Genomic DNA, 24536 nt, shown 5'->3' with positions numbered 1-24536 from the left:
GAGCAGGATTGCGGTAGAGGAAAAAAAAGGCTAACATTGGACCAAAAAAACAGCGTCAGTGTGTTGGAGCAGCATGCCGTGAAAAGAGATCACCTTAGCAGCCTACCGACCACACCGTGTCGGCGTGGGACCAGGGGACCGGGGCACCGGGGGACCGTGGTGGGCGAAAGGCTGCGGTCGAAGGTGTGGACCCCCTCTCTTCCCACGGAGGCGCGGCATGAGGAGGAGGAGGAGGAGGAAGGAGGAACACGCCACGGCAACTTTGAGGCCGTTTGGAAGCCCCCAAAACTTATGCAGAAAGTTGACAGGAGCTAAACTAACGTGGCGTCTTTGACCTCCGTGGGAGTGGAAGTGAGGACGAGTAACAGAGCTCTTTGGTTTGGTTAGCTAGTAGCGACCGTTACGGACTTTTTCCCGCCGGCTAAATGCACCTCTGAGGTGACTTTACATGAAGTTGGAGGCAGCATGGTGCACAAATACGGTGAGGAACCTTTAACTTCACTTTCATTTCCCGTCAACAAGTTTCTTTCATCCTTAAAACTCCAATCGGTTTAAAACGATGGTGCGTTCAGGTGTGCTCATGGGAACACATCAGGTGGCGGGATGGCTCCTACAGCCACAAACAGATTTGCTCAAATGTTGTTGTTTTTTCGGGGGGGGGGGGGGGGGGGGGGTATGAATGATGTTACATGTATATATCCTGGTGTAAAATGATTTATAATGAATAATAATATTAATAATAATCTTCTCACCTGGTGTTTGACGGACAGACACTGAGCGAGCGGTGGGGCTGCTCAGAAGGTACCAGGCCAGCCTGACCAGTCCAGAGGAGCAGGCCCTGAAGACCAGCGTGGGCAAAGTGTCTTCTATCCTGGGCAGCCGGCTCTTCCAGGCTCTTCTTGGTAAGAAACCACAAACATTCCCGCTTGCACGCTTCCCACATGCCTGGCTAGAGACGCTTGGGCTGGAATGACCTCCGCCAGCTAATGGGATAGGCTCCATCACACGCCACCCTAGTGAGGATAACGGATGGATGGCTGGATGGACCTCCCCCAGGGCCAATCAGCTTCCATTGCAAGGTTGATCGTATTCCTCTAGCATCCAAGGCTAAGGACAGCTCTCTTTCAAGTGGCGTAGATAAGATGGCGGAAAGGAGAGATATTCTCAGTACACTGATGTCGCCGTGGTATTGCAGTAATTTGACTTTGACACACTTCTGCACTCTGTGTGTGTATGCTAGCGGCCCCGCCTCCACCTACTGAGACAAAGAGTCTGTCTCACTCCATTCATGTCGTTGTTCCATTGAGCTAAGGCGCCAAGGTGCTGAAACTTACCCGGGGGCGAGAGATATTGATCAGCCACTTCATTTTGGTTTATTGTGTGATGAATGTATTGATTATTATTCCAGGCATGCCCACATCTGTATTTCATTTAGCGGCTATTGTATGTGACATTGCACAGAAAACAGGAAGTAATCATTGCCACAATGTTGAGTGTGGTCTTCCTTGTTTTGGCAGCAGACCATCCCAGGATGTCGATGGGGGGGTCATGTTGTTTTAACTTACACGGGACCCGAGGTCGCTTATGAAAGAGACCATTCAGTGGTCCTGGTACAAAGACCCCACTTGTACTCGGCCCCTGCTCACGTTCTAATGAGCAGCGATAAAAGCGCGGTCTCTCGCCAGGCTCGTAAAGGGAACCTCTCACACCGCCAACGTACACGGACATCAACGCCACGCCCTTCTCCGGACCGCGCGCTTGCTTGACTCACCAACTTCCAGCAAGCGGGAGTCATCCTTTTTCAATAAGCGTGACTCAACAAATGCTGAAATACGTATATACTAGGCTTTCCACAGAAAGCCTTCTCCATGTTGTCATTAGTACTACTACTACTACTACTACTACTACTGTTACTTTGAAATATATTGTCATATTTTTTACATCTGGTGGTCTCATCTTATGAACAATGGCCTTGATGCTGGAAAATGTGGAGGGAATGGACTTGTGAGAGTGCCCTCGGCTGGACCCTGCAGGTCCAGTTAGTGGCCCAGCAAGGTGCACTGTATTCGGGCACACGCTCCAAGCAGCCGCTGGGACGCCACTTTTAAACTCTTAAGCTGGCGTTTCAGGTGGCTGATGAGGTTTTTTGTGGGCTGGATGGCAGGAGAGCGCTTGATTTGCTCACCTGCACAGTATGGGTAAACTCACCTCATTGGTTATGTTTTATGTTTGCTTTATGGATATGACGTGAAAATGGCCTCATATCAAGCTGATGATGATCAAAGCGTGTAGAAGTTGAATAGGATGAAGAGGATGGGATGAAGGAACCCAGGTGCAGACAGGGTTTGCTTTCAAATTGAGGATTGAAGACATTCTTTGGAAGGAATGTTGGAGGGGAGGAGCCTGGGGCAGACGTGCCGTGCCATCCAGGACTGTGGTCTGCTTCTGGCCTCTCTGGGTCATGTGGGTCTGAGTGAGAGGCCAGAGCTTGGGCCTTTCTTCAACATGTGGTTTGCATCACGGAGTATAAACATGACTCAGCGTCTTCTACTTGCCCCCACACGCCCACGGCCCAGCGAGGCAGCTCTCCTTCATTCCTTAGCTTTCCAAAACTATTGATACTGGACCAGCGGACTGGGGGACAGCAGAGTCCTAAAAACAGCAGGACTTACCCTGCTTAGAAAATATTTCAGGCATGCATCTGGAGTAGATCCTTCAAACCAGAGCATTACTGTCTTATATACAATCTTTGGCAAGCGTCTTTGCCATTCATTCCTAATAATTGTATCTCATTCCTGCAGACCTGCTAGCACGTTTGTATTGTCATGCTACACTAGCATTAGCATCCTGGAATACGCTGGCCAGGCATGCTCCTGTCACGTAGAGGATCTCTGACTTGCAGATGAACATCAGTTAATTACTCCTGTCATATATAGGATCTTTGGCTAGTGTGTTTGCGGTACACTTCTATAAACATCAGTTAATTACTCCGGTCATTATATATAGGATCTTTGGCTAGTATCTTGAGGTATATTGCTAAAACCAGTGCATTGCTCCTGTCATATATAGGATCTTTGGCTAGCCCCTCTTTTAGAGGTATATTGCTAAAACCAGCGCATTGCTACTGTCATATATAGGATCTTTGGCTAGTATCTTGAGGTATATTGCTAAAACCAGTGCATTGCTCCTGTCATATATAGGATCTTTGGCTAGCCCCTCTTTTAGAGGTATATTGCTAAAACCAGCGCATTGCTACTGTCATATACATAGGATCTTTGACTAGTGGGTTTGCGGTACTATAAACATCAGTTAATTACTCCGGTCATTACATATAGGATCTTTGGCTAGCATCTTGAGGTATATTGCTAAAACCAACTCAGTGTTCCTGTCATATATAGGATCTTTGACTGGTGTGTTGGCAGTACATTCCTATAAACGTCAGCTAATTACCCCTGTCATATATAGGATCTTTGGCTAGCCATTCTTTTAGATGTATATTGCTAAAGGCAGCACATTGCTCCTGTCATATATAGGATCTTTGACTAGTGTGTTTGTGGTACATTCCTATCTGTCACGCATAGGATCTTTGGCTCTCCTTTTTGGAGGTATATTGCTAAAGTCAGCACGTTGCTCCTGTGGATTGGAGCTGTGGATTGGAGCTGTGGATTGGAGCTGTGGATTGTGTCCAAACAATGAAAGATGACGTGTTGTCGTGATGGTTGTTGTTTCGACATGGCCGCCTGTGGAGGCGGTGCTCGGCCACTTGTTGCATGGCTGCACTGTGGCAAACAAAGGCTGCCTTAACTGTTTAGTTCCAGGGGGGTGCGCGTGCTGTGGGGGTGGGCTCCACGAATGTTGGATTGAGGGGGCGGGTGGTTGAGCCCCCTGTCCTGGAATTGTGACCCAGTTTTCCAGTGAAGGTTTTGGAGCATCATGTTGGCCAAGCAGGGTGACATTCTTCTTTGGAGTGGGATTCACCCAGACTGGCACTAGTGGGGAGGGGAGGGGAGGGGGGGGGGCTTCAGTCCAGTGACACAAAGAGGAGGTCCCACACACAAACACGCTAATCCTGCATGTCAAGTCCTTTTGAGGCGAGGGGTAAAAGTGCAGGAAATCCCCTCCCAGTGACAAAAAAGGGCACAAGGACTTGTCACCAAAAATAGTCCTTAGCATCAAAAAGCCTTGTGGCTTAAGATGATGTTATTTTCCCTCTCTCTCTCCCTCTCTCTCCCTCTCTCTCCCTCTCTCTCCCTCTCTCCTCCTCTCCATGGGAAGGAATGCATGTGGTGTGTTGGGGTTGGAAGGGCTCACATTTATTTTGGAACGTCTGCGTTCGCCATGTGTGAAGACCAGCGTGGAAAAGACGCATGAAGAAGTCAGCGAGTGAGCGCTCTGGTTGTGCTAGCAACAGATGGATGATGCAAACAGAGATGTTAGCTGGAGTCCAAAAGGGGAAACGCACCCTCACGGGCCACAACATTAGGTACACCCGTGCAAAGCTTCCCTGCTGAGCGTCTGGCCCTGGACTGGTGGCATGCAGACTAACAAAGTCCAAAAACCAGGAGCCCCAGGAGAACAAGGAGCCCCAACAAGGAGGCTGAGGAACCGAGGCTTGGCTCCGTGTCTCCTTGCCCAGACGTTGACCTTTGGGAAAGTTGACGTGGCCTCCCGTCGAACCTCTTTATGTCAGCGCCCTAACGCCCCCCACCCCCACCCATGTGTGTAACATCAGCAAAATTGTCGGTGCGCATTGTCATCACGGGGGCTGCCACTCAATAGGCGAGGGGGCTGTTCAATGAAAAGAAAAGATGGAATTAGGGGTGTCACCAGACACTCGGGTCACAAGACCACACAATAAACGCGCTTGGGTCCACGAGACTAGATTTTAAGAAAAGTAGAATGACAAAATATCATATTCAGTATATCAATATGCTGCAATCTACTCATTTCTACAACTTCACTCTGTTTATGCTAGCCACTCCCAAACATGCTCACACCCTTCATGCCGTTGTTCTTTGGAACTCCCGGTGCAACTGGAGGAAGTGGACGCGGACCGGGAAGTCTGGGTTGTTAGCATACCAGCGCTAACACCTAGCATGACAGCAGAAAACAGCTAAAATGTTACTATGCTAATGTAATGGCGGACGCATAAACGCATCCAGAAGTGGCCGAGATTGGTATTGTGGAGTTTGGGTATGGATCCCCAGGTACCGTATGGGTTCCGTATGGGTTCCAACGGGAAAGGCAGCCATCCCGATGAGGACCTAAGTCCAAGCTGGGTTGAACTGGGAATAAAAGGAGGAAGAGGAGGAATGAGAATGCGTTTAATGGCAGGTTCGTCAGTGCGGACCTGAGTCATATAGTACTTCACCAGCCAGATAAGAGGAGCTCTTGATGCCGGAGACGTAACAGACAATACACAACTCCCACTCGCGCATCACATGACGTCAGCTCGGCCATTGATCCGTGGAATCTTTTACCCGCCACTCCACATCCAATCAACGTGCGAGTGACTTTGAGTTTGTATATAAATGGTCTTCTTTTTCCCGGCTCGTTGCAGATATTCAAGAGTGCTACGAGGTGACCTTGCAGCTCAACACGCAGCAAAGAGCGCTGAAAGAAGGCGACGGCGACAAGGAGGACGCGTGGGAGGTAAACACCCCGCCTGGCGTTACGCTCGGGAAGCAAACACGCTAAATGTTTACATCTGGCGTGTGACGCGCGTCGCCTGCGCAGCTGCAAAAAGGTCGCGCCCGACGTTCCTCGCTTACTCCCACTCCCGCGGAGGGGCCGCAACTTCAACCTGGCGAAGGGAAGTGTGGGGGCGGGGGGGTCAAAAGAGCTCCGAGGACCATTTGGTGATCAGCGGGCTGCTCCTGTCAAGTCAGCCCGTCCTGTCATTATGAGCGTTTGCGCTCACATGGTAGCCCCGTACGTGCACAGAGGCCCCCCCCCCAAAATGGGAGCTGGAGGATCCCATTGGCTGTCAGGCAAGACGAGGGACCATCCATGCTGGTGGAGTGCAGCCAGAGAAGAAAAAAGCTCTTCAAGGCCACCAATTTGGGCGTTTGGACTTTGCAGGAGAGAAGCAAACACAACACAAAGTTTTATTCTCTGGTGAGAACAAATGAAACCTTGGCGGTCCTGATGACTTTTTTTTTCAAACCAAAACTGCACTTGGTTTTAGAATATTGCGCATCATTCCCAGTCCCGATGTTAAAGTCATTTCTTCCCCTTTCCTGTGTGTTTTAGCAAGAGACAAGGCGTTAATATGAGCTAGCTAACAATGCACATCATGGGAGGTACCATTTCCAAAGTGACTTGCTTATTAACCACGCTACAGCCATCTTGTTATTGGAACAGCTAACACCAAGAATGGCTCGCTGCTCGCCTCGCCGTCACTGACAGACAGAAGAGGCGGATACCTAGTGGATAGCTAGCTAGCTAGCTATGCTCATGGGCCCCGGGTCATTCAGGATTTGTGCAGCAATGATGCAACCGTGAAGATATGTATTACATGTACGCAAATGTTCCCAAAGGGATGACTCGGGGTTTCCAACGAGTTTCCAGCTGGATCACGTAGAACGGAGCGTGAAGCCTCTGATGGTGACTTTTCCATTCCTGGCTTGGAGGGGTTGGAGTCATGGTGTGCAGGATGGATGATCTCCAACACGTCCGTCCATCCTTTCTGCAGCGTCATGTGTTTGGATGTGACCACCACAAACTACAAGCGTGCCTTCATTCTGCTGCGCTAGGGTCCCCCCCCCTCCTGACTTCCCTCCTTCCTGCTCTGGATCCTATCTGCTTGTGGTGGATGGGGGGGCCGCCAGGCTAGCAAAGTCCCTGCAAAGCCTGCGGATGATGAGAAGGGATGCCGGGAGGGAGCGGGATGCTAAACGGGAACCCAGTGAGGAGCTCATCAGTATTCCGGCCGCGTTGTCACCTGAGAGCGGAGGATGGGAGGGAAAAGTAAACGAGTTAGCACATTCCTTCAAGTGCTAACAGGGAAGCGCTATACAGCGATATACGCTATCTGGATCTCAACATGTTCCTCACATTTGCTGGATGTGCTTTGGTTTGCATTTAGTTGACTTTCCTCTGGGGGGGTACACACCACGTCTATACCCGTTTCTATTGGGAGGCAGAAGCAGTCTAGAATGTTAGCATCCATTGGACATGTTGATATTTCTTTGGTGGCTTCACACCATCATTTCCATGAAGAGTATCTAAATGATATGTCAGTATGAAGAAGATGGCTGAGGTAATCATTGATACACATCATCCTAGGTGTTATCTAACCGGGCCCCCAGCAGCCTTACTAAATCCATGAGGGCTTCTAGAGCAGCATGTTCTCTTCTTCTAAACACCGCCCTCTGCTGTCCTTCAAGGGGCATTGCGGTTTTCCCTATTAGTGTACCTCAGACCCTGCCAACACATTGTGACCCACAGTGTCAAGGAAAAACAATCAATATTGTACTACACACCACTACTACTACTACTACTACTACTACCACTATCTGACAACGAGTGCGTCTCCTCGGAGGAGAGGTGGACGCAGCGTCCTCAAGTCCCGGTTCTCCTGAGCTCCATCACACCAGCGGTACCGGCGTCACCAAGTAGCTTCCCAAAGGTTCCATTCATCTATCATCGACTCCTCGACCAACAAAACGCTTGGGACTGGACCAATCACATCGTAGTGGGCGTGGCGGGAGGAGGCCGCAGGTGGAGTAAAGTAAAACGGAGCGCTTTGGGAATCCAGGGAAATCCAGCTGGAATAGGTGCAGATCGTGGAAGATGTAGAAAGCGTCGTGTGCGGGTTCGTACGGGTACGGGTGTGTAGCTGCTGGAGGAGACCACCACGCCATACGAAGGGGCCAACATCAGCTCCAGCACCCCCCCTTTAGAATGTTTGGCTTTCCGGAAGGGATGAAGCGTGGATTTACGGGATTTCGTTGATGTCGTTTGTTTGGGTCACTCGTAATCACGAGCGTGATTTCCTAGTACCCCCATGAGAGTCGGCGTAGCCCACCTTGGGGAGCGAGGTGTAAAATAGTATTTGCAGAGCCCTCATTCTACTGTCCCTTTGTGTCTCTAAGCAACAGGAGAACAAGGAGGAGGCGGAGGAGGAGGTACAGGAAGGAGTGTCCCGAGTCCGAGTGACGTGCAGGGGGAGTGATCACAAAGTGGAGCGAGTGTGTGGCCTGGTGGCGAGATCTCATGTGGACCTGCCAAGGGTGAGTTCTGGTTGTATCTTCAGGTTAGAAGGTTCTGGATGGAACGTTACGCTGGTCCCTCACTATATGGCCTTTTTCCCATAATATGTTTCATAAATATGGCCTTTTTCCCACAATATGTTTCAGAAATATGGCCTTTTTCCCATAATATGTTTCAGAAATATGGCCTTTTTCCCACAATATGTTTCAGAAATATGGCCTTTTTCCCATAATATGTTTCATAAATATGGCCTTTTTCCCATAATATGTTTCATAAATATGGCCTTTTTCCCATAATGTTTCATAAATATGGCCTTTTTCCCATAATATGTTTCATAAATATGGCCTTTTTCCCATAATATGTTTCATAAATATGGCCTTTTTCCCATAATATGTTTCATAAATATGGCCTTTTTCCCATAATATGTTTCATAAATATGGCCTTTTTCCCATAATATGTTTCATAAATATGGCCTTTTTCCCATAATGTTTCATAAATATGGCCTTTTTCCCATAATATGTTTCATAAATATGGCCTTTTTCCCATAATATGTTTCATAAATATGGCCATTTTCCCATAATATGCTTCATAAATATGGCCTTTTTCCCACAATATGCTTCATGAATTGATGGTTGGTTGACCATCACATATTTGTCCTAAAATATTGGAAGACAATGTACATAGTAGTACATATTATATGTAGTACATATTATGGCCACCAGGCATCAGTATTGGGATTACATTCCGTTAGCTTTCAACCACATGGAGACTGGCTGCTCTGTTCTCCTCTTGTGCTGTGTGGAAGTGGTAAGTTTTTGTCTTCTTGGTCCTTCTTTGTTACTCTGTTTTATTAAGGCTATCTAGTTAGCCCACTAGCTTGCTATGCTAGCAGCAGCCGTCCATTATGTCCCTGCAGCTAGAGACCCCTGTGATAGTGCCACATTTATGTGCATTAAACAAGCACACAAAAATTGTTTGCAGGTCAAGACGTCCTGAAGTATCATGACAAGAAGCATGCTAAATTGTTCAGTTACACGTGAAAAAGTTAGTACTTACCCGTTGAATGCACTTCCCTGTGGGACAAAAAGGAGTTCCAAACTAACCGCATTCCTTGTTTGTTTAAAAACAACAAAAAAACTAAATGTCACTGTGTAAAATGTCGCATTTGGAGTCTGAAGACCAGAAGCTCTGCAGGTAACGTGAGCTAGCTAGCTAGCTGGCTAGCTGGCTAGCTACGCTGGCATGGATTGGAGTAGTCTGTGTCAAGCTGTCAAACTGAAGCCGTTTGGGTCGCCATGGTGAGTGCCGTCCCTTGTCGCCTCAATGTGGGTGTCGGCAACCCTGCGTGACAGCACGGACGCCAATCTGGTGTTTTTGATTGGCTTTGAAAAGGCATTTATTGACACGTGCCGATCACATGGCTTTTTTACGCCAATCGGCCAACACTATCGATGGGCGTGTCTTCCTAGTGATTGGAATGCGTGTGACACAAGCCCCGCCCACTGAGTGGATGAAAGGCACGGACATTCCTAGACGTACGTGTTGGATAGTTCAGGGTGTGTTGCTAACAGAAGGCTGCATTAGTGTGTGTGTGTGCGCCTCCTTGTATGGCGTGAAGGAGGGAGTGGAGGAGGAACTGAATGGGAGGGAAGAAGGTAGAGAGGAAGGGGATGGAGTGGAGGGAGAGATGGAGTTGGGGGGGCTGAAGAGAGAGAGAAAGAGAGAGAGAGTGAGAGAGAGAGAGCACAAGTCAGTGCAGTGCGGAGCTGTAACGGACACCCGGCGTTGCCATGGTAACCACATTCCTCCCCCGCCTGCATCCCCACTGACTGCTCTCTGCCTCTCGATCTGGCTCTGCTGTTCTCTCTCTTTCCTTCCCTCCATCCCTCTTTAAATGCGGCCTTATTTATCTTAAATCACGCATGCACGCACACGCATGTACATGCACACGCATGCACATGCACACGCATGCACACACATGCACATGCACGCCGTACCACACGGCTCATCAGGCGGTCACATGGGGAGCGTCCATGATGACGCAATGCCCAGCATGTCAGGTGGTGCGAGGTGAACACACGGTGGAGTCGATCGCCCCCCCCCCCGTGCGCCGATGGGCACATTTTGTTTTCTTGGCGTCTCTTCTATTTTCTTCTCTATCTATTTTTACCCCCCCACCCCCACTCCCCCTCTGTTCAACGGCATGCCTCACTGCTGCCCCCCCCCCAGTCATGGCCATTCTGCCCACCTATTTCTCCTCAGGTACGTTTCAGCAAAGCCGTTCTTCCTCATGTCGGGCTGACGTCGCCCAAACGTGCGTCTCCTGTCCTTCCATCTCATCCCTCCATCACATGGGGGCGGGGGTGGGGTGGGGGTGTAGCAGCTGCTCCCTGCCTGTGAGGCCTATTAATAGGACTCTAATGCCCCCTTTCCGCCAAGCGGTTGGGTACGTTGGGGTGGGGGCATGCAGGGTACACTTGGGTAAGGCGGTGCTAGTCACACACTCGCAATTGACTTGTGGAGGAATTTGTTGGAATGGAATAGTTGATAATGAAACGGGATGGGACTGAGGATTTTGGAACATCTAAATCAAGCACTCCTTCGTTCTCCTGCCTGAAACACTAAAGGTTGGCTGGAGACCTCCATGGCCTCACCGGGGCCGCTCGGAGCGTGTGCCCGAATACAGTGCACCTTGCTGGGCTACAGCAGGTGGCTACTCCCCCTCTATACTCTGGTTCTCCTGGTAGTAGTCATGTCATGATGTTTCCACAGGTATCAGTCTCAGTTTGCATGAGAAACAGAATGGTGGCAAAATGCAGCCTTTTGCAGGGGGGGGGGGTTGCAACAACATCTCGGATGCACACTTCCTGTATGGCAAAAGTGCATATCCTCGCCCTCCCAGATGTCCATCAGTCGTCCCCTTCAGTATGTGCCATGTGCAGGATGCTGCAGGGATGTAACGACACCCCAGAGCCTTGCACCCCCCCCCCCACACACACACACACCACCTCCTTTTTGCACTCTGCCAAAGCTACAGTAAAGGCTTGAAAGGACGCTTCCCCTTTAAGACACCCTCACTACCGACTTGCCTTATAAGGTGGCGCATCCGGTCATGTGACAGCAGGAGTAGTCGCATAGCTTGTCGGAGAAATGCCTAGAAATGACTCAATGCACGGTGTGCACGCCGGTTGGGGGGTGGAACGCTCATTAGGGCTTGTGTGTGTGCTCGGGCGTCCAGGTGGTTTTATGTAATAAGGGGCCGTGCTCGCTGATGCTGAGCGGATTGAGCGGAGAGGAGAAAGTGTCTCCGTGGAAGAGCACCAGTGATAATGCCGCCCGTCCTGGTGCCATAAATCACATCTTTTTTGGTTGTTGTCAAGGCGCCGATCAGAGGTCACCGCTTTCATTTGGCGAGATAAAGCACCTATCTATCGCTTGCCCCCCCCCGAGCTGTTAATTGTGCGCGGCGTTCATCAAGGTTTGTGCGCGTAAAAGCAGGAAGAAGCAAAGCCGGAGCAGGCGGGCTTGCAGAGTGTGCAGAAACGCACGTGAGGTGAATGCCATGAGTCACGCAGGATGGCGGTCATGACGGCGTAACGCGGCGCTGCACCTACAGGAGTCACGGTGATGGAGTTGGTGGGGTAAAGATGCAAAGTGATGGTCAAGATGCGGTATGCTAAGTTCCGGTGTACACAGAAGAGGTCACGGCAAAACAGGAAGGTGGTGTCGGTGCGCTGTCTCGCTGCCACGTGGCGTCTTTGGGAACGCTCACGTCAAGAAAGGTCACCTTCAATCGTTTCGATACGTTGGCAATAGTTTTATGTTTATGTTGTGATGCTTAATTGGGGATTAGCCGTGATGGTGATGGGAAGGTTTGTGGTTGGTATCATTTAGAACTGTTATTGTTGGTATCATAGTGGCACCCTTCATGCCTCGGTGTTCACATAGGCAACCATAAACGGAGAAGGTTCGGCCACCCCTGCCTTCAGTGTCCCACATGACCAAAGTTTCACTTCCTGTCAAGGTGCTTCATATCGAATCATTCGCCGTACGGGATGCGTCTGCATCTGACCGCAAGTATAAGAGACACGGGCCGCGAGTGTTGCAACATGTGCTCGGTCATGTGTGCCGTGATCAATATGCTCACATCTTCCTCTCAAGCTGCTGCCCCCTAAGCCCCGCCTCAGCACGGCCCTGATTGGCTCCGGCAGGCCCCGTCGCCGCCGTGCTGCAAATCCGTGCAAGTTGAGGCACTTGGTGAATCTCTGCAGGTTAGAGTGAAAGATAAAAGATACGATCCCGAAGAGCTGAGCCGCTCGTGCACAAAATGAAGGGTGGCGGAGCCCGCCGCTTGGGACCCTGCTGAGGTTTAACAGGAGGGTGGCGCCCACATGTAAAGTCCGCGCAGCACAGACACGCCCAGCTCCTGTCCATGTCACATGCCATGAATAATACACGCACGCCGCTCTTTAATGGCCGCCTCGCCTCTCCACAACGTCTGCTTCATGTGTGATCCCTCCTCCGTCTTTCTGCTGGCGTCCACCCACTCCTCAGCCCGAGCGTGTAATCTCCTTGCTTTCCTTCACGTGTGTTGATGTCATCACTGGAGAAAGAATGCTTCTTTTTTTTTTTTTTTTTTACCCCCACGCTTCCCTAAATGAGGCTTCATGTTGCTCATTTTTCAGCCAATCCAGCATAGCAGCCAAAATATTTATCTAACAATATTACAGCTGCTCACCTCGCGTTCAAGCTTTAAGGTACCACATAAAAGTACTGGAATTTACAGACCATAGAACGCACCGCCACTGAGCATACATTCTTACATTTCTTACTTATGTACTTATGCACTATACAGTAGCACTGTGTATATAAGCTCATGAAAACAGTTCTGATGCTAATGCTAGGATGTTAGTGATGCTAACATTACCATGCTAAACCTGTCTGCTAATGTTAAAATGAATGAAAATAATACTATACAAATGTTAGCATGCTAGCAATGCTAACATGCTAACATTAGCATACTGGCAATGCTAACATGCCAACATTAGCATGCTAGCAATGCTAACATGCCAACATTAGCATGCTAGCAATGCTAACATGCCAACATTAGCATGCTACCAGTCGGCGTGTAGTGTTTTTGTAAGTCTGTACTACTACGGCTGCTATGCTAACATTCGCATGGAAGAACCAGGCGTTTATAAATGCTAACCCAAATTCTGACTTTTTGACACGTGAGCTACCAAAAGGGGCCCAAAGGAACCTGAAAGGGGTCACACACACAGATTTGGTTGGATGCATGAAATGGCTCCCACACGCGGACTCGTAGTTAGCAGATCAGCCTGGTCGACACATTGACACCGATTGGTCCTCTGCGAAAAAATCAAGAAGGTCAAATAAAAACGAACCGTTGCGTCTTACAGTAGCGTGTGTGCGTGTGCATGTGTGCGTGTGCGTGTGCATGTGTGCGTATGCGTATGCGTGTGCCATTTTCAGTCCGGGCAGGCAGGAGTGACGTTACGGTGCGCCTGCCCCTTTAAGAGCAGCAAGCGGAGGGAGCGCTCGCTGCTGCTGCTGATGGCGGCGCTGCAAGCTGATTGGCTGTGGCCGTCGGGGGGGATGAGAGAAGAGCGAGCGGGATGCTGCTACGTATCTTCCCCCCCCACCGCTCTCTCTCGCTCTCTCTCGCTCCCTGTGTCTCTGCACCCCCACCCCCCCTGCTCGCTCGCATCCCTCGGAATAATCCACATCTAGGGCAAGCTGGCGGAGAGGCGATCACAGCTCAGCTCCTCTGCAGGCTGGGAAAGAGGCGGCACTACGACCCTTTTCAACGCAGGAGGAGAACAAACCTGACATTTTTGAGCCAGGCGGAAGATAAGAATTGAAGAGCAAAGATTTTCCATCGGAGGACACCGTTGATTTATACATATTGTTTGTATATCTATATATATTTGTACACACGCTTATAGATATTTATATATATATATAGATATATATATATATAGATACAAGTATCCTTGTACATATCTGTATTTGTGCTCGTCTGTTTATATTCATATTTTTATATGTATGTGTGTGTGTAAATATATATAATATATAAGCAAGACATATATATATATATATATATATGTATGTGTAAATATATATATAAATATATATATGAATTTCTATGCGCATCACTGTGAAGCAAGAGGATTCTCATCTCATCGGGGCTGGTCTCTGATTGTGCGATCATATATTTTGAATATTTGATCTTCTACGTCAAGAGGACAAAGACGACGTGCCCATTTTGTATTTTTGTTTTCCTGTTGCTGCATCCCGTCTCCCCGTCCCCGTCCCCGTCTCCCCCTCTCCGTGTTTTTCCTGCCAGAAGACTGAATCAGAGAGCAGGATTTGACACAAAAAGAAAAAGGAGGGGGGGGAATCGCTTGAAATTCTTGCGATTAGCGTCGTCGTTCCCGCCGGCATCCGCGCCGTTCGGCCCGCCGCAGCGCAGCGCCGTGTGACATCCGAGGAGGAGACCGCCAGTGCCACGCCGCCCAGCGCCAGCCCCGTCCAGCATGCACAAGCACCACCACTGCTGCAAGTGCCCAGAATGTTATGAGGTCACCCGCATGGCGGCCCTGCGCAGGATGGACGCGCCGTCCTACGGAGGGGACTGGCAGGCCGAGCCCTACGGATACCCGCCCGGGTACGGAGGGGGCCAGACCTTGCCCGCTCCGGCCTCGGGGGGAGGAGGCAACATGGGAGGAGGAGGAGGTGGAGGAGGCGGCGGTGGAGGAGGGGGCACCTTAGGCAGAAGTAAGGGCAAGATGATGTCTGGCGGGGGTTCCGGAGGCCCCAACCCGAAGGGCCAGTCCAAGGGGGGGCCCAAAGTGAACGGCAACAACTCCGGCGGCCAAGGAGGATGGTGGCCCGAGTGCACCTGCACCAATCGGGAGTGGTATGACCAGGTAGGCCCTCTTCCTCACGTGCGGGTCCGGGGCGGGGGTGGTGGGGGGGTCGTGAGCGTGTCTTCGCGTTCTCTGTGGCTGCTCGGCGGTGTGGGAAGGACAGAACAGGACTGATCCGGTTTGGCTGCAACATGGAGATCATGTGTGATGACTAATGCCTGGAGATTTTCAACACGCCGCCCCGAAACACGCCTGGCGCTCTGCCCGCTCGGGGGGCACGTTGGAGTGTCAGCGGGGTGACACGCCGTGTCTTCCTTGGGCGGTGATGATTGGTCACGAGTCCTTATTGGGGGGGGGGCTCCATTTAGGCCCCCCAAAAGCCCCCAACTTCATGAATGCGAATGAGGCCTTACTCAAGCTTTACTTCAGTTCCGTGTTGTCTTTTCATCTGGCTGGGGGGGGCATCCTCATCTTCATCCTCATCTTCATCCTCATCCTGGAAAGCGTTAATTAAGCAAGGTGCATGTATGTGAGCTGAGGGGGGGCGGCTCCTTGCCATGCATGAGCATGTGTCAACGTAGCGTCAGGCCGCCGCATCGCTCGCTTACGCCGCATTTGCAGCATGAAGGTGAGGAGGAGAGGAAGCAGGCGGGGGGGGGGGGGGGGTGACGGTGGTGGTGGTGGGGGGGGGGGGGGGGTAAAATGGAGGTTTTTCAGTGATGCCCCTGAGCTGAGCGGCAGCCTGGCTTCAGATAAAGAAATGCGTTGGTCTTTTTTTTTTTACTTTTATTTCCTACACGGACCACAAAGTGTGATTATGTAAGCAAATGCTGCCACTATTTAAAGCCCCCCCCCCAACCCCCCCACCTTGGCATGTCAAACATACAGGCAATAATACAACATGCAGCAATTAGCAGGCAGGCTAGTTTGGTGAAGGTGGGATTGGGCCGAAAAGGCAAACGTGAGAAATAAGCCAATAAAGGCAGGCGGTGGTGGTGCTGGGGGGTCGGTGGTGAGGGGGGGGGTTGCGTTACGTAAGAGGAGAGAGTCAGCGGAGAGCAAGCAAGAAGGCCTCTCTCTGATGGTGTGGATGAGCATCTGCCCCGCCGCCCCTTCAAAGGGGCAGGATGAAGCACAACCGCTCATCCTTGGGAAATGTAGCCACCCCCCCATGCCGACCCCCTCCCTCGTCATTGCTAAGCTATACACCGCCGGGTAGAACTCGGGCACTTCTCGCGTGGTTTAGCTTTCATAACAAGCCGTGTGGCGCAGGATCACCTTGCACGGTTCTCCCCCATCCTTGTTTGGTCTTTACATGGGTACAGGCGCCTTCACGTGTACGGGTACCTTCATGTCGGGTACCTTCACGTGTGTACGGGTACCTTCACGTGTGTACGGGTACCTTCATGTCGGGTACCTTCACGTGTGTACGGGTACCTTCACGTGTGTACGGGTACCTTCATGTCGGGTACCTTCACGTGTGTACGGGTACCTTCATGTCGGGTACCTTCACGTGTGTACGGGTACCTTCATGTCGGGTACCTTCACGTGTGTACGGGTACCTTCATGTCGGGTACCTTCACGTGTGTACGGGTACCTTCATGTCGGGTACCTTCACGTGTGTACGGGTACCTTCATGTCGGGTACCTTCACGTGTGTACGGGTACCTTCATGTCGGGTACCTTCACGTGTGTACGGGTACCTTCATGTCGGGTACCTTCACGTGTGTACGGGTACCTTCACGTGTGTACGGGTACCTTCATGTCGGGTACCTTCACGTGTGTACGGGTACCTTCATGTCGGGTACCTTCACGTGTGTACGGGTACCTTCATGTCGGGTACCTTCACGTGTGTACGGGTACCTTCACGTGTGTACGGGTACCTTCATGTCGGGTACCTTCACGTGTGTACAGGTACCTTCATGTCGGGTACCTTCATGTCGGGTACCTTCACGTGTGTACGGGTACCTTCATGTCGGGTACCTTCATGTCGGGTACCTTCACGTGTGTACGGGTACCTTCATGTCGGGTACCTTCATGTCGGGTACCTTCATGTCGGGTACCTTCATGTCGGGTACCTTCACGTGTGTACGGGTACCTTCATGTCGGGTACCTTCATGTCGGGTACCTTCATGTCGGGTACCTTCACGTGTGTACAGGTACCTTCATGTCGGGTACCTTCACGTGTGTACGGGTGCCTTCATGTCGGGTACCTTCACGTGTGTACGGGTACCTTCACATGTGTACAGGGCGCCTTCACGCTTCATATGTTCACGCCTATAGTGAACGCCATCATCCAAACCCAGGAGGTTCGATTCCCCCCTCGGCCATCTCTGTGTGGAGTTTGCATGTTCTCCCCGTGCATGCGTGGGTTTTCTCCGGGTACTCCGGTTTCCTCCCCCATTCCAAAAACATGCTAGGTTAATTAGCCACTCCAAATTGTCCATAGGTATGAATGTGAGTGTGAATGGTTGTTTGTCTATATGTGTCCTGGGATTGGCTGGCCACCAGTCCTCTCGCCCCAAGACAGCTGGGATAGGCTCCAGCTTTTCATCTCAGCCTTTTCTTTTATAATACCGTCCGAGCGTGAGGAAAGCCGCCCCATCTTTGCCACCCATCACCAAAGTACCAGTATGATGGCAAACGAAAGACCTCTTCAGTCAGAAACGCCCCCCTTCCCCCGCCCCCCACCCCGCAGCCACCAAGCTGTCCTTCCCCAGCCTGGTGGCCATGATGCTCTTCAAACATTCATTGACTTCTGCTTTATTTATGGACGGCCAGCCAGCGTGCCGTGGGTTTTGGCTTAGTGGATTATCTTGAGTCTTGCTATTTATTTCTGTTAAGGAAGCCCCCCCCACCCCCCACAATTAGTCCATTTCCGCAAAGGAGAAAACCCAAATATGTCTTTTACCAATATTAGAGCCCTGTAGACATGAAATAGTACCCCTATAGTCGCCTTTACACTTGTACTGCCCAATATAGGTGACATACTAAATATGTTTTTGCATGGAGCAGCCCATGTGACCTCGGCTTAAGGAGGCAGGGGTCCATGCCCCCGTACCAGTGCATGAGTGACTTTGTATGTACACGTGCACGTATGGCGGAGATGGGGAAAATGGTGATTGACACACAGTATCGGTATGGAATCGGAATCGGTATCGGGAAGCATCTTTGACACTTGCTGCCTTCAGGTGCTGTTTTCCTTGCTGGAGCGCATTTCTTCTTTGCCGTGGATGCGCCTGCTGTTTTAGATGAATTCACAGGCACAGTGGGCATTCCGTGTTCAACATTCCCATTGGTGATTACTGCTGGAAAGCCTCCAGGCCGGATCACAATTGGTGTGTGTGTGTGTGTGTGTGTGTGTGTGTGTGAGACAATGACTTATGGGTGTCACATCCATCTGATGAGTGTTTGTCTGCACCCATGTGATTTACCCCCCCCCCCCCCATCCTCTAAACAGTACATTGCCCCCCACATCAAGACGTTAAACCCCAGATGGTCGCTTTTCCTCATGAAAAACGATATTATCCACGCCATGCCGCCATTTTCTACATACAGCACTTGGCCTCATCGGGGTCAGCTGGAGTCTATCACAGCTGACTTGGAGTGACAGGTGATGACTTTATTGTGGTCCGTCTGGTTCTGTACCCACTTGGACTAAGACACTAATGTTCATATGGTTGGTGACGCCATCTTGTGACCAGGGTTGGTACTACGCTATAGATTCCTCCGATGATAAGAAAATGACTTGTAGCCGTATCGATGATGAAACGTGACCACGCCCAGTGGATGACGTTGCCCGTGGCGGATGTATACGCTGAATGAAATGCTGTCATGGTGAGGAGAGGGAACGTTGGGGTGTGGAAGTATTTACACTGAACCCCCCCCCCCCCAACCCCACCTATGAAACGCTCTACCATAGCATGAACGGAAGCTAGCAAAGTTAGCTTAGCGGTTGTGTGTGTGACCCGGCTGGATGAGTATATATTTCCACCAGGTCGTTTTAGGGCTTTAAGGAAGTTTTATGCGTGGTTTCCAAGTGGAAAAATACAAGAAGCACCTTTATTTTTGAACATAGGTGGAACTTTGGTGACTGTCCTTCAAAATAAGAGCACCGTTGACCCCATGTTGTAAAGGACAGAAGCGTGTGATGGGAATATCTTCCGTATGCAGGTGGAACGGCCTGGGTGCCAGTTGGTTGGAGGTGCAGTAGCAATGCCAGCGGAGGCTGACATCCATTAGAACAGTTTGCCAGATTGTTGCCAAGAAATGTGCTTTTCCATTTCAGGCAGGTCTATTTCATCATATGGACCTTGGCTGACAAATTGGGGGGGTGAAGACGAGATCCATGCCCCCCCCCACAGGATGAAGGGGGTGCGCCTCGTCGGGTGTTTAGTTTGTTGATTAAGACGGCTTTGTCTCCTCCGACCGGCGCGTTGCAGGTGCCGGCGCCCCTTTGTCCCCGCCCGTGATCCATATGGTGGCCGTCAGAAGCCCCGCCAGAGCTCGGCCTCCCATCAGCTCCCCCCGGGCCCCCTCCCTGCCAGAATGGAGGAGGGCACCGCTGTTTGTTTGCTCGCCTGCTATGTTTTCTTTTTTCTGCTGATCACAGTAGCGACTGGCCTAGAAAAGTGACAGCGCGAGGACCCCTGAATCAGCGATGCAGGCGCCACGTTCTCAGAAACCCGAGCGACGCACCAGGGACTTTGGTGCAATTGTGGGGCATGGTTAAATAACCGCACCCCCGTGGCTGTTAATTAAAGCCGGCGATGGCACGGTCCGCCGGGCAGTGGATGCGGCTGGAAGCGTGTTGTTGCAAAGTGCGGCGCCACGCTCTCTCCGCAAGGTAGCATCCCCCACATGTTGCCATGGACGGTGTGGCTTTTCACAATCGATATCGCTGGAGAGCTCCTGAAGCTTTCTGACTCCTCTTCGTTTCTGCGTGGGGGTGTGTGGGGGCTGTCAGCGCTGCTTGTGCTTTTATTGCTTTTATCCAGCCATTTCATCAGCCCGCGTTTCTAGTCAGGCAAAAAAAAAGAAAAAACAATCCAACGTCGAGGAACAAAGAGGAGATAATTACTAACCGCAATCAAATCTTGCTTCCTTTTTCAATTAAAAAAAGCTCATTAACAATTGTTGATCAGGAACAGACAAACACGCTTTCATTCATGTAGCACGGGATGCTAAGGCGCTAGCATGGAAAGGGAAAGTGCACCAAAATGAAGCGTAATGGGATTCAGCCATCCTGTAAAGCCTAGCAGGCCTCTCCTGAATCCTAGGTGGACCGACATGGACCAGCATTGACCGACATAGGTCGACATGGGTCTGCATGGAACGACATGGGTCAACATGGACCGACATGGACTGACTTGGACCGACATGGACCGACATGGACCAACATGGGCCGACATGGACTGACTTGGATCGACATGGACCGGCATTGACCAACATGGGCCGACATGGACTGACTTGGACCGACATGGACCGGCATTTACTGACATGGGCTGAAGAGGACTGACATGAACCAACATGGATCGGCATTGGATCGACATGGACCGACATGGATCGACATGGACCGGCATGGGCCAACATGGACCGGCATTCACCGACATGGGTCAACATGGACCAACATGGACCGGCATTGACCGACACAGACCGACATTGGACCAACATGGACCAACATGGGCCAACATTGGACCAACATTGGACCAACATGGGCCAACATTGGACCAACATTGGACCAACATGGACCAACATGGACCAACATTGGACCAACATGGGCCAACATTGGACCAACATTGGACCAACATTGGACCAACATGGACCAACATGGACCAACATTGGACCAACATGGGCCAACATTGGACCAACATTGGACCAACATGGACCAACATGGACCAACATTGGACCAACATGGGCCAACATTGGACCAACATTGGACCAACATTGGACCAACATTGGACCACCATGGACCACCATGGGCCAACATGGGCCAACATTGGACCACCATGGACCAACATGGACCAACATGGGCCAACATTGGACCAACATGGACCAACATTGGACCAACATGGACCACCATGGACCAACATGGACCAACATGGGCCAACATTGGACCAACATTGGACCAACATGGACCAACATGGACCAACATGCACACAATATCTGCATTTGCAGTATGTACTATATTCCATTAGTAGCAGTAGTACTACTACTGCTAGCCTACAGCTAGCCTACAGCTAGCATACAGCTCATGTGTTTTTTAATAGTAGCCCCCATGACATGGAGGTACATCTGTCACGGGGGGCTGCTGTGGCTCCTATGAAAACATACATCCAACATGCAAAGCGTGATCTATTTTTAATACCATCACGTCCACCATGAGCGCCTTTTCCAGCGTTCCGTATTCCTTCACCGGGCAAGTGACACAAAATGTGGACAAATCCGATGGGTGTTTCCTTTTTTATCTCTTTTTATACCTTTAGAATGCACTTGTTTGCGGTGTATTTATTCATATACAAGGTATTTGCTGTGTAGTTTTCTTTCCAAATGTTCCAAAGGAGAGTACTAGAGAGTGTAGTCAGTCAGATGTTGGTGGTATAGTGTTGTGTTTGTTATGTTACGTTAGCCTTTCTCTGGTTAGGCTAGGCTAAATTCCTCAAAAGCTTTGAGAAGCACCGCCTAACTGGATCCAACAGGAATGGAACCAGAACCTTGGAGCCTTAAAGCCCTGTACATACCTACCTACGTAAGTACCTACGTACGTACGTAGGTAGGTACATCCCGAGTCATGATTACGGAGCTGGGAATAAAAGACACATCCGTACTACGCTGACGTTGGAGCGGGACGGCCTGGGAATGCACGGAGCTATGTTTGCCATTTTCCTCCTGCATATTTCATGTTGGCAGCGAGTGTACAGCCCATGACACACATTCTTACATGCACAGTGAAGGCACCATGCATCTTTCATCCATCTAGCATGTCCACTGTCTGCTCCATCTTCCATCCTCACACACTCTACACGCCTGGTGGCCGCCATCATTTGGCCAAGTCCTTCTTTGGGAGAAGGTGTGTGTGTGTGTGTATCAGAGGAGGACATTTGGCACGGCTGCGGTGAGCGCCATCTCTGTCTAATGTTTTATCCAAGCAGCCCTTCGGCCATTTGGTCTGGATTCTCTTTTGTGTGTCTTTGTCTTTCAGTCTTCTTCATTTCTGTCATCTTCCTCCTCCTCCTCCTCCTCCTCCTACAGTTTCTTATGCACGGTTCAATCGAGAGAGGAATTGATAGGTATCTATCTAGGTATCTGTCATTTTATCTATTTGTCTATGTACTTCAATCTATCTATCCAGGTATCTATCTGTCTAGGTATCTATCTATGTAGGTATCTATCTACGTAGGTATCTAGGTATCTACGTATCTACATAGGTATCTATCTATGTAGGTATCTATCTATGTAGGTATATAGGTATCTGTCTATGTAGGTATCTAGATATCTATCTACGTAGTTATCTATCTATGTAGATATCTGTCTATGTAGGTATGTGGGTATCTGTCCATGTAGGTATCTATCAATGTAGGTATCTAGGTATCTATCTACATAGGTATCGATCTATGTACGTATCTGTCTATGTAGGTATGTAGGTATCTGTCTATGTAGGTATGTAGGTATCTATCTATGTAGGTATGTAGGTATCTATGTAGGTATCTATCTATGTCGGTATGTAGGTATCTATGTAGGTATCTATCTATGTCGGTATCTAGGTATCTATCTACATATGTACGTATCTGTCTATGTAGGTATGTAGGTATCTATCTATCTAGGTATCTGTCTATGTAGGTATCTTTCTATGTAGGTATCTATCTATGTAGGTATGTAGGTATCTATCTATGTAGGTATCTATCTATATAGGTATCTGTCTACATAGACAGATACCTATATAGAAGGTTTTCTGCTTTTCCATCCCTGGTGTGAGCGTGTAGCAACAGGTCCATACATGCTAGCATGTAGCACTTGCAGTATTTTGCCTGCTTTGGTCATTTTAGGCATTAGCGGAGCTTGCTAATTAGCAAGGAATTAGCCACCTGTGTTGTGGCGGTTAGTCTGGTGAATGAAGTGGATCAGGAAAGACACAATAGTACACACAATAGTACACACAGATGTAGTAGTACATACAGCATCCCTGTAGTCAGTCATCATCTTTAGCGGCGGAACCAAAATGTAACTTTTCCCTTTTTTTGGCCTGCACTTGAAGGTGACATTTGGCACGCAGGAAAAGCACAGCGCGCTTTTGCAACGCTGCGTGAGGATGAGGAGGGAAGGCTGACAGCTGTGACGGACTATTAATTGGCGTGGGGGGGGGGGCGTGGGGGGGCACGGAGTCACAATGCTCAGTCACAGCCATCAAATGGCTAAAGTTTGAGCTTTAACGGCGCCGTTTCAGAGGCGGGCTAATGAATTCATTGATAAATAAAGGAGCACGTGTTGCGGCGGCGGCGGCGGCGGCGATGGCGATGGCGGCAGAGAAGGAGCCGTTGACCTTTACGGTTAAGAGATTCTCCACGCGTCATCTCATTAGTCCGCCTTTGTTCTTGACGCCCGACGCTACATTGTTCACCCATGCCGTGGCGCCCGCGCCGTCCTCGTCAGAGCGGGCGTGGATGGATGTCTGTCGCATGGTGATTGAGCGGCCACGGATCGGACTGCAACGTGGCACCAGCGTCCCACCAGCCAATGAGGACGCACGCTGTCGTTCCAGGCGGGAATGGCCGGCATGGGTTTGCATGTGGAAGCTTCTAGGCCTCAGCCGCCGTGTGGTTCATGTCATATAGCACCTGGCGCTAACGTCGTGGAAACACCTCACCCGTACGGGATGGAGGGCACGCCCACGTCACGGCAGGCTAGAACCACAATCCTAGATCACAATCCTAGATCACATCAGGCTAGAACCACAATCCTAGATCACAATCCTAGATCACATCAGGCTAGAACCACAATCCTAGATCACAATCCTAGATCACATCAGGCTAGAACCACAATCCTAGATCACAATCCTAGATCACATCAGGCTAGAACCACAATCCTAGATCCCAATCCTAGATCACATCAGGCTAGAACCACAATCCTAGATCCCAATCCTAGATCACATCAGGCTAGAACCACAATCCTAGATCCCAATCCTAGATCACATCAGGCTAGAACCACAATCCTAGATCCCAATCCTAGATCACATCAGACTAGAACCACAATCCTAGATCCCAATCCTAGATCACATCAGACTAGAACCACAATCCTAGATCCCAATCCTAGATCACATCAGACTAGAACCACAATCCTAGATCCCAATCCTAGATCACATCAGACTAGAACCACAATCCTAGATCCCAATCCTAGATCACATCAGACTAGAACCACAATCCTAGATCCCAATCCT

The 24536-nt window shown here is 50.1% G+C and overlaps 1 protein-coding gene across 11 annotated transcripts in view; it reads left to right on the top strand.

Annotated features, from left to right (window-relative positions):
- Positions 1–203: 203 nt before the first annotated feature.
- Positions 204–24536, top strand: part of dlg3 (discs, large homolog 3 (Drosophila)) — a 61198-nt gene continuing 36865 nt past the window's right edge. For 4 of the 11 annotated variants that reach the window (XM_058053287.2, XM_058053247.2, XM_058053272.2 and 1 more), the window contains exon 1: positions 13950–15164. In XM_058053287.2, coding sequence (XP_057909270.2) covers positions 14772–15164 — 393 coding nt within the window. In that variant the 5' untranslated portion in view covers positions 13950–14771. Of the gene's footprint in view, positions 482–770; positions 903–5560; positions 5653–8096; positions 8235–13949; positions 15165–24536 lie in introns of those variants that run through there. The other 7 variants (XM_058053295.2, XM_058053264.2, XM_058053303.2 and 4 more) reach the window with 4 other exon arrangements.

This window comes from Doryrhamphus excisus, linkage group LG23, assembly GCF_037039965.1.
Source record: "Doryrhamphus excisus strain RoL-2023G ecotype Guam linkage group LG23, RoL_Dexc_Guam_v1.1, whole genome shotgun sequence".
Lineage (NCBI taxonomy): Eukaryota > Metazoa > Chordata > Actinopteri > Syngnathiformes > Syngnathidae > Doryrhamphus > Doryrhamphus excisus.
Note: the sequence above shows the minus strand (reverse complement) of the source record. Positions and strands in the feature narration are given on the sequence as shown.